This window comes from Rana temporaria, chromosome 13 (assembly GCF_905171775.1).
Source record: "Rana temporaria chromosome 13, aRanTem1.1, whole genome shotgun sequence".
NCBI classification, from domain to species: Eukaryota; Metazoa; Chordata; class Amphibia; order Anura; family Ranidae; genus Rana; species Rana temporaria.
The window spans coordinates 68,944,080-68,960,576 of NC_053501.1; the positions used below are offsets into that span (position 1 = coordinate 68,944,080).

Consider the following 16,497-nt stretch of genomic DNA (forward strand, 5'->3'; position numbering starts at 1 on the left):
ATTAACTCTGCAGGGTGCCCAAACTTTTGCAGATGCCATTTTTTGGTTTTCTGTAATTTTGAAAGTATAAATGATGGAAATAAAATCTAACTTTTTTTGACATACAAGAATGTCGAATCTGTAATTTGATGCCTTTTGGAGATTTTTCCATCTTTCCTTGGCTTCGTAATGCACATTAATACAAATTTTTACCTGGGGGTGCCCAAACTTTCGATCCCACTGTATGCTTAGTTTATCACATTGGTATTATCATCAATAAGATTTTTGTAAAAAAATAAATAAAAAGTAAATATGAAAGCCCACCTCTAGCCAACAATTTTTTCATCATTAGATTCAGTAGAATATGATTAAATCTTTGCCATTTTTTTAATTCTAGGTCCAGCTGCTGATATTTTATGAATAACAGATGTTCACAATAAAACATTTCCCTTCAACTCCTGCTTTGGTGTCAACTGTAAAATTCTGCATTTACCATCGCTTCCTGTGTGGGTGACAATCAGGACATAGGATTAATCTCCCCAGTACTCCCCACCATAGCTGGAAAAAACCCACCTATGGATAAACTCATTTAAAACAAGGCAGACCCCAAACAGTTATATTTTCTCAAAACACAGCATTAAGAGTAAAGGTCACTTTTAATTCTTTCATATGCAAATTTTTTCTGGGTCAAACATTGGAAGTGAACAATTCTATCAAATTAAAACAATACTTTAACAAAAAAACGAACAACTTGATCCGTCATATCCGGAGCAGTTATATTGTTTGGCTTGTGTGGAATTGCAGAAAATAACCAAGTCTGTCTCGTGTACCAAGCCTTTCCATCTACAACTTTAATACAAGGCAAGTGCAGAGGACCAGAAGAATTTTAATGTCCTGACACGTCATGTATGCAACTTTGCACATAACACCCTGGCTTCTACAGTGGCGATGAATACCAATTTCACCAGTGTGTTGCAGTCCTCGCCAAACCACTGCACTATGAATTATGCAGATAACCGTACCACCATAGCACACATGTGATGTAGTGTATGAACGGTCATTCTCACCCACAGGATGGAATGGCAGTTTATACACTGGCCACAATGGCACATACTAAGTCAGTTTGGTTATCTGCACAAACAATACTTTTACCCCATTGTACTAATCTATAAGAATTTTAAATAATGCAATCCAGTCATCCTTGTACTGGTCACACAAATCATGTTGTAACCAATTTCATTGGGGGGAAAAAAATAAAAAACTTGTCCATACTGGAAAAGCTGTACAGTATTCCCAATGACAAGGTCTTCAAATTATAAAAAAAATAAAAATTAAAAGGCAGCAGCAGGGCACCTTGAGGAAAGAGCCTTTATATAAAAGCATCCAGGTGTATCATCTCTGGCCACCAAATGTTTTCCACAATCCCAGACAGAGTTAAATAACACAGAGTGTCCAAGTCTGTTACTGAGCAGCACTACTCTTCTTCGTTTTACTTTTCTTATCTTTCTTTTTCAGTCCATCCATATTTGCACGCAGTAAATTGGAATACGCCTGTATATAAAAAAGGAAGGAAGGGGTTACACTTCATAAGATGTAATACAAATGTCATTTAGAATACCATCTACTTGCTGCTGCATTGCATTCATTACAGATACTTCTATAGCGCTGTCAATTTACACAGCGCTCAACACTTATATATTGTGCATTCACATCAGTCCCTTATCCTCAATGAGCTTACAATCTAATGTCCCTGACTTTCATACCTACTAAGGGCCAGTTTAGACAGGAGACAATTAACCTACAAGCATGTCTTTGGAGTGTGGGGAGGAAACCCGTGCAGACACAGGGAGAACATGCAAACTCCAGGCAGGTAGTGTCATGGTTGGGAATCAAACCAATGACCCCAGTGCTGCTAGACGGAAGTGCTAACCACTGTGCATCACAGAATGACCTCCATAGGATTTTTAAAAAAAGTAGCTCCAAGTATAGAGAGAAATGAAAGCAGCCGAATGGTTTTCCTAGAGAAAGTGAATAAATCAGCTAACCCTTTAATCAAAGTGTATCTAAACCCAAGAACAATCTTAAAATACATGTTTGACTCAAAAACACGACACTACCTGCATGGAGTTTGCATGTTCTCCCTGTGCGGGTTTCCTCTGTTTACTCAAAAAAGTTAGTAAAACTCAATTATCTGTATGCATGCGAGGTAGGCATCATAGATTATAAGCTCCATGACAGCAGGGACTGGTGTGAATGTACACAATATATGTAAAGGGCTGCGTAAATTGCTGGCGCGGCACACACCCGCGATCCGGTCCGAAGCTCCGTGACCCCATCGCTGCCGGAGTCCCGCAATTGGTCCCCGGAGCTGAAGAACGGGGAGAGCTGTGTGTAAAACACAGCTTCCCCGTTCTTCACTGTGGCGCTGTCATTGATCGTCTGTTCCCCGATATAGGGAAAGGCGATCATTGCTGGTATATAAATACCTGTAATAAAAAGAACGTTTTTTTTTTTCTCTGTTGAACTGGACTGACTTTTTCAACCAGATTAACTATGTAACTATATTTCAGCTTACCAGTCCTTAGATGTAGTGGCAGCATTAGTTTCCCCTTTTTCATCTGGTGATTTTGCCTGCAACACTTTCTGTCCTAGGATGACAATGCTTACTCACTATACTGCATCTATAGAGCAGTAGGGTTGTCACCCCAGGCCAGGAAGTGTTGAGACTAAAAAAACATATCCCCCTTTCAAATACCAAAACAGTTTCAATGGTAAATAGAACAGACCAAAGGGAGTAAATAAGAAAGGTTTACAGAATAGTTACACATGGGTTTATACAGGTTATAGAAGTGGTAAAATATACAGTGGTAAAATATACACCATTATGGCTTCTGTAAACTCGAAGGTTAAAAAAATAAAATATCTGAATTTAGCAGGTTTGGAGGTGGATTTATATTTCTTTGAAAATAATACAAGACTCCTATGAACAGAGGAGCTGCAGAGCGAGTGGCTCGCTGTCAGTTTCAGAAGCAGAAGTTCACCGCTTACATCAATGTCAAGGAGTGAATGACTCCAGCAGCCACGAGTGGGACACACCTTAGAGGTATGGTATTGGTACCCAAATAGTGCCCCAATCCTTTTTTGCCTGGAGTTTAGCCCCATTACTCTTTATACCCTGAAGAGATACGTTAGTAATGTCTGCTCACAGCTCAACACTGAAAGTCCTCTGTGTAGTTCAGCCTTATCACCTGCTTCAATGATATTTGCATGGTTTGTCATTTTACTACACTTATTCCATCACTTACCATCTGGAACTTGTTTACTTCTTTAGAACTGACCTGTTGGAAATAGAAAATAAAACTGTGAGAAGATACGTCAATGTGGGCTTCATCCTATTCCCATTTGACAGTTCACCTACCACTGTGCTGATTTTTTTTTTTCCATCTGTAGCTCTCAAAAGGCATTTGTTATCAGCTGGTTCAAAACTCTCTGCATGGCTCTTACTGGGGATTGGTTTTGTCCGGCCATCATCTGTAGAAAATAGAGCTTGATAAAATTACTTCAATTTAAAAATGTTGGTTCTGGGTTGTAACAATAAGAGTCATAGAAGAAACTATTCACATAGAAGGACTCACTGGAGAGATTCCAGAATATATGGGGGAAATGGTGGGAATTTAGGGAGTCGGGAACCTGGAGGAATTATGAAGGCGTAGGGAACTGAGGGGGGGGGGGGGGAATAATTGTTTAGGAGTATAAAGGTTTATTATTTTGCACTATGTGAACATGTTTATATTGGTCTTTTTTATCAAAGAGTGATAAAAAAAAAAAAAATCTAAAATGTTGGTGACATTTTTTTTTCCTTTAAAAGGGGTTGTAAAGGTTTGTTTCTTATTTTGTAAATAGGTTCCTTTAAGTTAGTGCATTGTTGGTTCTCCTCAGTAAACTTGCCCCCATCATCCATGGGGGCTAGTCAGCCAGAACAGATTACTGAGGAGGAACAGGAAGAGAGAAATTCAGACAAAGAAAAAAAAAAAACATTTAGAAGGGAAATCAAAGGAAAAGGTTAGTGAACCAACAATGCACTAGCTTAAAGGAACCTATTTGGAAAAAAACAAAAAAACTCCTTTACAACCCTCTTTAAGTCTCTGTTTGAGGCGCCAAGCATCCAGCTAGCAAATGGGTGGCAGCTACATTAAAGACTATGTTCAGCTTTAGGAAAAAATGAAAAGAATCAGCGCACTCAGTACATTGAGAACCACAGAAGATGGACTTGTAGTTTCTTTATTCACAGATTTCCATCAATGAATGATGCGGATGTGCGGGAGGATGTGAATGTGAACAGTACAGTTTTGTCCCCTGCCGATTGAACAATGAATGAAAAACTTATATAGCGCAGCACATGCGAACTAAATCGCCTCTGGGCGCTTGTTGTTCCTGTCTCCTTTGATCTCAAAAGAGATGCGTCTTGATCTTTCTCCTGAATGCAAAGTGGTTTTCCTCCAACGGAATGCTGGTTGGTAAAGCGTTCCATAGTCTGGGAACCTGGACCGCGAATCTTCTTTCTCCTTTGGACTTGTAATTGGCTTTCGGTATCTGGAGCAGATTTTGGTTGGTGGATCGCAGAACGCGATTGGAGTTGAGAGCTTTTATTTTTTCGCACAGATAATGGGGAGCATTCCCATGGATACATCTATGCGTTAGGCAGAGTGCTTTAAAAACAATTCTGTCTTTTACAGGCAACCAATGAAGGGCTCTCAGTGAAGGTGAGATTGATTCCCAGGGTTTTTTCCCAGTCACCAGTCTGGCGGCCGTATTTTGAACGACTTGCAGACGAGCTATTTGGTACTTTGGGAGTCCGAGGTAAAGGGCGTTTGCATAGTCCAATCTGGAGTTTACAATTGCTCCCACCACGGCCGCTATGTCTTCTTTGGGAATAAAAGAAGTTTGCGAAGTAGGAGCAGCAGATGGTGAGATCCGCCGACTACTGACCCTATTTGTGCGTCCAATGTCATGTGAGAGTCGAAGATGACCCCGAGACTTTTGACTTTGGCGCTAGGGGTGATGATTTTGCCCAGAATGGGCGGAGGTGTCCAAGTTGTTGCAGGTTGATTCATACGCTTGGCGTGAAACAGGAGAAGTTCTGTTTTCGCTCCGTTGAGTTTAAGATAACTCTTCATCATCCAGTCCTCTATCAAAGAGAGGCATGTCTCTAGATTGAGATGGTGATCTTTTTTGTTGCAAATGCGGAAATACAGTTGCGTGTCGTCTGCATATGAGTGATAAAACGTTTTTGGCTACTAATGATTTCAAAAAGAGGACAGAGATAAATGTTAAACAGCACCGGCGACAGAGGCGATCCTTGAGGGACTCCGTACGATACCGTGAGTTTCTCAGAAGTGAAACCCGATTGAAATGGATCAAGTAGATTATGGGTATCTAGATGCTGTTGCAGCTGTTGTACCACTACTTTTTCCATTACCTTGGAGAGGACGTTTAGGCCTGTTATGGGACGGCGGTGAAGTGGGTCCCTGGGGTCTAGGGTGGGTTTCTTCAAGATGGGTTGGATTATGCCTTCTTTCAACTGGGAGGGCACTATGCCTTCCTTGAAAGACTGGTTTATAAGCTGCGTGATAGGAGGTGCCATGATGTCGACGCATTCCTTCAGCAGTTTGGTGGGGATGATATCATTTGGCGCTGTGCTGTTTCGCAGAGAACCGATTATATTTTTAGTGGCATCGATGGAGATGGGTTCTAGAGTGAACTTTCCTGATTGTGGTGAATTTCTGTGGGTATTATTTGAATAATTGCGGGGGGGGGGGGTTTCGGGGGCTGTTCTGCTGGATGCTTTCGCGGATTCCCTCAATTTTATTAATGAAGTGGACAATGGAGCAGCATCATACTGATGACCCAATTCCAATGAATAAAAAGATGCAGTAAACTACAAGGCTGAAGAAACAAAACATGGAGCCACCTACCTATCAATGTAGTGCAGTGGTTCTCAACCTTCTAGGCCCATGACCCCTTGATAAAATTTCCCAAGTTGTGGGGACCCCTAACAGTAAAATAATTTTCATAGCGTGGGTTGTCTGCACCCAAGGCAAGACAAGTAATTTGCGCCCCTAACCCACGGAAATTTAGCACTCCCTGAGTCTCCTCCACTCTTAGTGTTAAAACCTCATATGGTACATTTTAGGATGTACCACTCTATCTCTTTGTTCTCCTTTTTCCCTAGTATTTCTCGCTATGCCAATTTCTTGTTTTTTTCCCCCCATCCCTCTCTAGACGTTTTTCTCTTATTCTTTCCCCCCCTTTTTCTTTCTTCCTCCTCTTTTTCTCTCCCTTCCATGTATTCTCTATTTTAATTCCTTATCTTACTCCTTGGTGGAGGGGGAATGGAATGAGTGGCAATGCTGGGGGGAGTTCTGATCAGCCAACTTAGGTGCTCTTGATCAAGGTCATCTGCTGATCTGAGAACTGTAGTGGGGACTTTTAATGGCAACTATAATCACAGGTATGCAAAAATACTAGGGCTGTGCAAATTAACTTTTAATTAATCGATTAATCTTTAATTTTTTTGATCGATTAAAATTCTTTTGATTGGTACTCACCTCTCTGCCGGCTTCTGGGCCTTCAGGGAGTTCCGTTGGAGATCCAGTAACGTCACGGACACCGGCGGGTCTTGCTGTGTCCATCTGAAGGGCTCCTTTGCTGTGCCTTCATATCTGCATGCCGGCGGGACCTTACTATCTGCCACACGCAAGGGCTGTTACACTTCCCTCTATCAACCTGGGATTCTACAGCCATATACTGGGAGTTGTGATAGTTCCCTTCATGGGACATCTACATGCCAACGGACTGATGTTAACCTCTCCTCATCTGGATTCAGCAGTGGTATCGTACACATTTTTATACCAGTATCATACTTAGCTACGTGTTTTTATGACTGCTTTTGGTACCGTTTGGTATTACTTACACCATTTTTACAGTGTATGTAGCTACATCGATTTTATCTCCAGTGCAATATTTATTTGGTTACCTACTTGAAGACTATAAAAGTTTTAATGCTATTCCCATTGAGCGTTGCCTTTGTGTGTTTTTTGTATCCTGCTATCCATTTTTCCAGTGGTTGGTATCTGCACTGGGAATCAGCCTGCAAGGAGATCAGCTAAAAGTAGTTGGATCTGTATGTGCATTATAATTAATCGAAATTAGTCGATTAATCGATTAAAAAAAAAACAAACGATTAATCGAACAGAAAAATTTTGATCAGTAACAGCCCTAAAAAATACGAAGGAAACTTGCACAGCCGCACTCCAAAAATGTTCTTTTAATTAAAATCGATCACAAAATAAACATGCCACAGCAAAAAAATTGGAACAAAAGCTAACGTTTCGCACTGTAGCTTCAGTGCTTAGTCATAGCTATGACTAAGCACTGAAGCTACAGTGAGAAACGTTAGCTTTTGTTCCAATTTTTCTGCTGTGGCATGTTTATTTTGCATCACTATTGCATTGCCAGCACCCATGGTTTGGTTCCAGTGAGGAGGTTCTTTGAAGACTTCTGAGCGGTTATTTTCTCTCTATAATCTGTCTCTGACTTTGTGGTGTCTCGTAGCAGTGACACCTATGCTGAAATCAGGAGATAGGGTCTCCTCCAGCCCCTGCCACCTCACCAGTCAGCGGACCTCTAGTCTCTGCCCCCCAGCCATGCCGTGAACTGAATGGGCGGCTGCAAAGAGGCTGAGTGGGCGGCTGTGTGCTCCAGGAACAGCCCAGCTGGGTGGCCACCGGCTCCAGAGACAGCCCTGCTGAGCAGCTGCAAGAAGGCTGGGAGAGTGGTGCAGGCTTCAGCAACAGCCCAGGATTTGGTGACCCCCGGCAAATCATCATTTGACCCCTGAGGGGGTCCCGACCCCCAGGTTGAGAACCACTGATGTAGTGTGATGTGGATAACGAAACAAGAATTACAAATTAATTGTCAAACAATACATACAAGTTTCATGGGAAATGTTGCCATCAGGTCAGTTACATTAGCATTCCTCAACTTTCTTAAAGAGAATATGTCAACTTCCAATTAACAGTGACAAAGTTCCTTGCAGGAACTCACCTACCCACCCTCCTCAGTAAATACATGGTCCTTCTGTGTGCAGAGGAGCATGTGACCTCCAAAAATGCTTTGGCAAGTGAGGGGCAAATTTTGGAGCAAAAGACAAAATATGAACCTCCTTCTACATTTCTGTGTAAGCTCTGGGCACAGTCAACATGGAGCTTACAGAAGCATCAGCTTCCAGGTTTTATTACCAAACCTTAACTGAACAAGAAGCAGCTGATTGGTTACCATGGACAGCTGTACCAGTTTTAGTAAATCTACCCCACTAGGTCAGGGATCTTCAAACTACGGCCCTCCAGCTGTTGCAGAACTACAAGTCCCATAAGGCATTGTAAAACTCTGACATTCAAAGACATGATGGGAATTGTAGTTCCTGAACAACTGGAGGGCCATAGTTTGGGGACCCCTGCACTAGATGCTCGGAAGGACACCTTTTAATGTGAGTTACACACCTCTCTATTTACTGTGTTCTGAAGTGAATAGATGTAGTGTGCAATGATTGCTGTTTTTTTTTTTTTTTTTTTTTTATTATTAAAGCGATTGTAAACCCTCGGGGAGAACTTACACTTACAGGTAAGCCTAGATTAAGGCTTACCTGTAGGTGCTTGCAATATCTCAAGAGACCTACACGGTCTCTGAGATATTTGCAATTTCCCCTAGTGACACCTTCAACAGCGCATGCGCCGTCTTGAAAGGGAACGCTGTGCCATTTCAAGCCAGGGTCATGCCGTTAAAGGGGGCTCCCGTGCGGGAGTGACGTCATGCGACTCCAGACAGTCACAGAGCCGGAGTTCGCGGCCCCCGAAAGAAGGGCGAAGAATGAATGCTCGCTGCCATGAAGGAAGCCGGTGACATTGCGGGCTTCTCCTGCAGGAAAGGGTCACATAATGGGCTACTATGTGATGTAAACGCCGTTCAATCCACGCATGTGAGGTATCGCTGCGTGCGTTAGAGCATGTGCAACAATTCTAGCACTAGATCTCCTCTGTAACTCAAAGATAGTAACCTAAAGCATCGCCTATGGAGATTAAGTACTAAAGTTTGGTGCCATTCCATGAGTGTGCAAAATTTTAAAGCGTGACATGTTAGGTATTTAATTACTCGGCGTAACATCATCTTTCACATTATACAAAACAATTGGGCTAACTTAACTGTTGTTATTTAATTCATGAAACCATTTTTTCCCCCCCAAAAAAAGGCGTTTAAAAAAAAAAAAAAAAAAGATAAAAAGTTGCAATGACCGCCATTTTATTCCCTATTGTGTCTGTTAAAAAAAAAACATGTATAATGTTTGGGGGTTCTGACTAAATTTCTAGCAAAAAAATGATGATTTTTACATGAAAAAGAGAAGTGCCAGAATAGACCTGGTATTGAAGTGGTTAAAAAAATAAAACAGATGTGTACTCACAAACAGGACATGATAGCAAGCTCATCAAAGTCCACAGTGACCCACTGCACCAATCTCAGCATAGAGATTGGCTCTAAAGAGGGTACCTACCCTTGAAATGCATCAGCTATTGGACATGTCTTCTTTATGCTGAGACTGGCGAAGTGGACCAGCGTGTGCGGGTCACTGTGGACTATATTACAGGTACTTCTATAGCACCATGAATTTACACAGTGCTTTACATATATATTATGCATGCACATGAGTCCCTGCCTTCAAGGAGATTATAATCACACACATAGGATGGACTTGTGTCTTTTTCAACCTCACCTACTATGTAACAAGTACCTAACTCACCTTCATACATATAGAAGGGCCAAATTAGACAGGAGCCAATAAACCTACCAGCATGTCTTTGGAGTGTGGAAGGAAGCCGGAGTACCTGGGAGGTAACCCATGCAGGAACAGGGAGGTAACCCATGCAGGAACAGGGAGAACATGCAAACTCCACGCAGGTAGTGCCATGGTTGTGATTTGAAGCAATGGTCCTAGTGCTGCAAGGTGGAAGCACTAACCTAAATGTACCATTTGTGAGTAAATATCTGTTTAATTTCTTCAATAAAACAATGTCTGTTCCATCTGGTTTTTGTTTTACTAGTGAAGCAGAGGCTACATACAGTTTATACAATGCTCACTGTCAGTGCCTCTGTTGGTGAAGGAAATAGTGGGTTTGGACCAGCTAGGTCCAAAGAAAGCGAACCATTTAAACTAGGGTTGTCCCGATACCACTTTTTTTGAGACCGAGTACAAGTACCGATACTTTTTTTCCCCCCAAGTACTCGCCGATACCAATTACCGATACTGTTTTTTAATGTCATGTGACAGTATTTTTTTACAATTTATTTTTTTAGTGATTTTTTTTTTTTGGGGGTGGATTGTCAGTGTGTTTTTTTTTCTATTTACATTTTATTTTTTTAAATATTTATTGCAATTTTTTTTTTTTAATCAGCCCTGTTGGGGGTCTTTGGAGAGATATCAGGGGTCTTAACAGACCTCTGACATCTCCCCTTTAAGACAGAGAAAGGGACTAAGGACACAGATTCCCCAGTCCCTTTCTCTGCAGCCTCAGCTGAAATGAATGGAGAGAAGCTCCTCTCCATTCATAAACTGAAGCATCGTAAACACAGGTTACGATGCTCAGTTATATGAATGGACAGTCAGTGATCACTGACTCTGTTCATTCTGAAAAGGGGGGGGGGAGAAAAGAAGAGGACAGCACAGCACGGGGGAAAGAAGAGGACAGCACAGCACGGGGGAAAGAAGAGGACAGCACAGCACGGGGGAAAGAAGAGGACAGCACAGCACGGGGGAAAGAAGAGGACAGCACAGCACGGGGGAAAGAAGAGGACAGCACAGCACGGGGGAAAGAAGAGGACAGCACAGCACGGGGGAAAGAAGAGGACAGCACAGCACGGGGGAAAGAAGAGGACAGCACAGCACGGGGGAAAGAAGAGGACAGCACAGCACGGGGGAAAGAAGAGGACAGCACAGCACGGGGGAAAGAAGAGGACAGCACAGCACGGGGGAAAGAAGAGGACAGCACAGCACGGGGGAAAGAAGAGGACAGCACAGCACGGGGGAAAGAAGAGGACAGCACAGCACGGGGGAAAGAAGAGGACAGCACAGCACGGGGGAAAGAAGAGGACAGCACAGCACGGGGGAAAGAAGAGGACAGCACAGCACGGGGGAAGAAGAGGACAGCACAGCACGGGGGAAAGAAGAGGACAGCACAGCACGGGGGAAAGAAGAGGACAGCACAGCACGGGGGAAAGAAGAGGACAGCACAGCACGGGGGAAAGAAGAGGACAGCACAGCATGGGGGAAAGAAGAGGACAGCATGGGGGAGAAGACTTGCAACTCTCCTGCCTGCCCAGGTATCGGGTGAGGCATTCGGAGCATTTCCCCCCCCCCCCCCCAGTAAAACTACACAGGGAAATGCTTGGTATCGGTACCGATACTAGTATCGGTATATCCCCAATTTAAACTGCACTAAAATATTGAGAGCGTTTTGATAGATCTAATTGACAAGTTAAAAAATAAAAATAAAAGATCTCCTGATCCTGCCAGAAATCTTGTTAAGTGATAATTGACTGTGTGCTCTACTTGGGCTGCATGTCCATCAATTACAATGTTCTCAGTTGGCTCTGGGGACTACAGCACACTTCCCCTATGTTATAAACCGTAAGAGAAGGGTGGTAATCCATACTCCTATCTTGTTTCTGTTGTCCTGACAAAGTGTGTTACTGACAAGATCACCAGGTGAAAATAAAATCTTAAATTAAAGCAGTCACTAGATCTAAGCTTCAATATATTCATTTTCGGGTTAAGTTAATAAATCATAATTAATAAGTTGGGATCCTCAGACAGCCCATACTTACATTTCTTTAGTGTTATGAACACACTTCCTGATGTGCGGCACTTTTGAAATAACCTCGTCAGTTCAGTCAGAAACTGAAAATACATGTAAGGTATACATGAAATGTTACGACGTGAGCAGACATATACAAAGCTGTGATTCCTAGGGGGCTGACTAGTCAGGAATGGAGATCCTATAACATCAGATATCATGAAAAGCCATGTCTCAGGCCCCAAGCAACCTGAATTTACCCCATTTCCCCTCTTGCGCCCCCCCTTCCATGCAGAGTTTTTATGACCCATCAACTCTCCCCCGACCCTTTACTCTTACTTCTCTCCTGTGCTATCCAGCCAACCCTGGAATTTTACAACAACATAACTTGCTTAAAGCCAAAGTTTAGGAAAAAAAATATCAACACAAGGGACAGTATTTGCCATCAATTTGATGCGTCTTCTGTGCTGCCGACTAGTGGGAGGAGGCAGTTTCATCCTCTGAACTGCCCCCTCCCAATAATCTTTAGGCGTTACAAAGGTTAATAGAGCAGAGGAACTTTTCATGAGTGTCGACTATGCCTGACCTTTCCACCCCTGTCCTCCATTCATAAAGAATGTACTAGAGCTTCCATCAATGAAAAGTGAAAACAGGCGGATGGCTGAAAAGTCCACCTCCTCCATTCATAAACTGAGGCGGGCCATACACGGTTCCAATCTCAGCCAATTCCTGCTAAGAGAGATGTGAGCCAGACACCAAACTGTCACCGTGGAAAAAACAGCTCTATGACAGCATCCATGTCACTCTGGGGTCAGTGACCTGTGTCACTCTGGGGTCAGTGACCTGTGTCACTCTGGGGTCAGTGACCTGTGTCACTCTGGGGTCAGTGACCTGTGTCACTCTGGGGTCAGTGACCTGTGTCACTCTGGGGTCAGTGACCTGTGTCACTCTGGGGTCAGTGACCTGTGTCACTCTGGGGTCAGTGACCTGTGTCACTCTGGGGTCAGTGACCTGTGTCACTCTGGGGTCAGTGACCTGTGTCACTCTGGGGTCAGTGACCTGTGTCACTCTGGGGTCAGTGACCTGTGTCACTCTGCATTCCAGGTGACAACGGTCACTGACCCCAAAAAAAGGAGAAGTATCTGCCTGAAACTGGGAGTGTTCATTAGAAAACCTAGGGTTGCACGGACACCGGTATCGTTGGCGATTCCAGGCAAGTATCAGCACTCGCCCAAATGCTCTCGATACTTGGAACTCACAAAATTCAGCAGAGCGCTTTTCCAGTAAGTAGGTGGAGACAGATCAGAAGTTTAACCACTTCAGCCTCGGAAGAATTTACCCCCTACCTGACCAGAGCACTTTTTGCAAATTCGGCACTGCGTCGCTTTAACTGACAATTGCGCGGTGGTTTTTGTAACCATCACCCAAACAAAATTTATGTCCTTTTTTTCCCACAAATAGAGCTTTCTTTTGGTGGCATTTGATCACCTCTGCGATTTTTATTTTTTACGCTATATATAAAAGAGTGACAATAAAAAAAATAAAAGAAAAGCAATATTTTTTTTACTTTTTGCTATAATAAATATCCCCCCCAAAAAATATATAAAAAAAAACGAATTGTTTTCCTCAGTTTAGGCCGATACGGATACTTCTACATATTTTTGGAAAAAACTAAATCACAATAAGCGTTTATTGAATGGTTTGCACAAAAGTTATAGCGTCTACAAAATAGGGGATAGTTTTATGGCGATTTTATTATTTTTTCTACTACTAGTAATGGCGGCGATGTTCGATTTTTATCATGACTGCAACATTATGGCGGACACTTTTGACGCTATTCTGGGACCATTGTCATATATACAGCGATCAGTGCTATAAAAATGCACCGATTACTGTGTAAATGGCAGTGAAGTGGTTAACCACTAAGGGGCGAGGAAGGGGTTAAGTGTGTCCTAACTGCGTGGGGGATGGACTACCAGTGACACGACAGCGATCACTGCTCCCAATGACAGGGAGCAATAGATCAGTGTCCTGTCACTAGGCAGAACAAGGAAATGCCTTGTTTACATAGGCATCTCCCTGTTCCGCCTCTCCGCGACACAATCGCGGGACACTGGTGGAAATCGAGTCTGCGGGTCCCGCAGGCACGACTTCTTGAAGGGCATTTCTAATGCTGCTTGGGAAGGAACAAGCCGAGATACAAACCGTGTATGGGCGGCCTGAATGTACAAAAGTTAATCAAACAACTTGGGTACAACTAGCCTGCTGGGTTTTACTTGCGATCATCACTGTCTTCTCCCAGCGGGGACAGTTTCCACCACCGCAAGAAGGCAATGGCTCGGCAGGAGGGATTCCCAAATCAATACGGTCTGTGTAGATGGGGAAATCTAGCAATTATTGTTCCTGCAACCACAGAAGAAATTGTCTCTGTGTATGGGCGACCTAAGGCAGCAGCCAGCAGTACAGAGAAGAACACCTCACACTGAAGGGAAGTCATGTCCTTTCTGCCGAGTTTGTTTTCTTCATCTAATTACAAGCAGACTTTTAGGTTTAGGAAATTCTTGGGCCCGGTGACTTGTCGTTATGGTTCCCCTATCCAGATGGTTCCTGTAAGGACTGCGCAGGCGCAATCCTTGCCGACGGAAATCTCCGAACCTCGGCCGGCATCCAGGCTCATTCCTTAAAGGAGTTCTCTAAGCTAAAACGTTTAACCCCCGCTGTGCCCGGGCTGTAAAACTATACAAAATAAACTTTCACTTACCTGCCTACGATCCCCCGTTGTTCCGATATCGCCGTCCCGTTCTCCGGTCCCTTCCACTTCCTGCACGTCGGTGACTCACAGTGCGCTCAGCCTATCAGCGGCCGCAGCAATGTCCCGTCGCGGCCGCTGATAGGCTGAGCGCACTGTGAGTCACCGACCCGCAGGAAGTGGAACAGACCGGGACAGCGATATCGGAACAACGGGGGATCGTAGGCAGGTAAGTGAAAGTTTATTTTGTATAGTTTTACAGCCCGGGCACAGCGGGGGTTAAAAGTTTTAGCTTGGAGAACTCCTTTAACATCCCTGTGGATTGGAGGATGTTAAAAAAAGAGCCGACTGGCCACTTTCCTCAAATTCCACGTCGCCCTGGATGCCGGACGAGGTTCGGAGATTTCCGCCGGCAAGGATTGCGCCTGCGCAGTCCTTACAGGAACCATCTGGATAGCCAAAACCATATTGGCAGATCACGGCTCCTACATAATCCACACATATTGTTATACCCCTCCCCCCTCGCTGGAAGGATATGGAACACAATGTTCTATGATAGATGGATGTGTATTGTATGGCTCTCAGCTGCACTGTACTCCTGTGAACGTTCTCTTGTACTTCTCATACACGCTTCCCATAATCATGTGCTGAAACACCAAGACATGTACCAGCCCCTGAGTTCTCACAGAACACACGATGTCTGGGGGCACACTGCCCACTAATTTCATCACCATGGCTCCACAATGCCCACTACAGCTCACCCTCCCCGATTAGTCACTGCTCGGTTCCGCGGTCTGCCGGCGGAGCTCTCTCACTCATATCCAGGTGTGTCTCTCACCTGCTCACTCTCCAGCAGCACCATTTTCTCTCAGCGCTGATCTCAGCACTAGACGCCGGAAACACATCAACAGGAAGTGCAGCGAGAGGCCATCATAGAGCTTTCCGGATTATAGAGCGCCCAGCCATAGAGTGACGTTCTGTAGCCGTGCTGCGTTCGTAGCGCCACCTACCGGCTAATAGAATATAATTCGAGCGCCGCTGGAGGGAGTCCTCCATTGGAACGGATCCACAGTCATCTTCCTGTGATCTGAAGTCTGATTGGCTGGAGCAGTTTGCTGCACTCTGTACATCTTTAAAGCGGGGGTTCACCCAAATTTTTTTTTTTAAATATTACATCTAGCAGAGCCAGCATACTAAGGACATTTACTTTTGGCAGGTTTTTTTTTTTTTTCTCCGTACATACCTTTATATTTTGTTTTTGTCCAGGGCTTCCGATGACTGCGGGACTGGGCGTTCCTATCCTTCGGTTTGATGATTGATGGCTTGTGAAACAGGTGACCTGTCACACAACGCACGTCACCAGATGTCGGGAAATAGCCGAGCTGCGAGTCGGCACTATACGGCGCCTGCACAGTCAGCTCTACACGACGGGCGCAGGCGCCGTATAGTGCCGACTCGCAGCTCGGCTATTTCCGGAAATCTGGTGACGCGCGTTGTGCGACAGGTCACCTGTTTCACAAGCCGTCAATCATCGAACCGAAGGATAGGAACGCCCAGTCCTACAGTCATCGGAACCCTGAGGCTGGGATAGGAAAGCCCAGTCCCGGAGTCATCAGAACGCGGAAGCCCTGGACCAAATCAGAGGGGAAAAAAAAAAAAACCTGCCGAAAGTATATGCCCTTACTATGCTGGCTCTAATTTTAAAAATTCGTTTTTAGGGTGAACCTCCACTTTAATAAACTTTGTGCAGGTCTCTTTCGCAAACATTTTTTTAACCACTTCACCACTTGGCACTTACACCCAACGGAGTTATACATTTCACTGTTATTTTTAACAGTAAACTCAGCTTATGTCATGAAACACAGT

General features: G+C 44.0%; 1 protein-coding gene across 1 annotated transcript; it reads right to left on the reverse strand.

Annotated features, from left to right (window-relative positions):
* Positions 1 to 567: 567 nt before the first annotated feature.
* SRP14 (signal recognition particle 14) lies at positions 568 to 15,577 on the reverse strand. The gene is made up of 5 exons (XM_040332134.1): positions 15,470 to 15,577; positions 11,914 to 11,986; positions 3,398 to 3,510; positions 3,285 to 3,317; positions 568 to 1,530 (listed from the first exon to the last, which is right to left on the reverse strand). Exons 1-5 carry the CDS (start codon positions 15,491 to 15,493, stop codon positions 1,441 to 1,443), a joined length of 333 nt encoding a protein of 110 aa, XP_040188068.1. The 5' UTR covers positions 15,494 to 15,577; the 3' UTR covers positions 568 to 1,440.
* Positions 15,578 to 16,497: the final 920 nt, after the last annotated feature.

Bases quoted from the DNA above. Each gene is read 5' to 3' on its own strand.
- SRP14 (XM_040332134.1), bottom strand. From the start codon at position 15,493: ATGGTGCTGCTGGAGAGTGAGCAG. The intron at 11,987-15,469 runs GTGAGAGACACA...ATGTATTTTCAG, and splicing joins TGCTGCTGGAGAGTGAGCAG to TTTCTGACTGAACTGACGAG. The intron at 3,511-11,913 runs GTAAGTATGGGC...TATTTTCTACAG, and splicing joins GTTCATAACACTAAAGAAAT to ATGATGGCCGGACAAAACCA.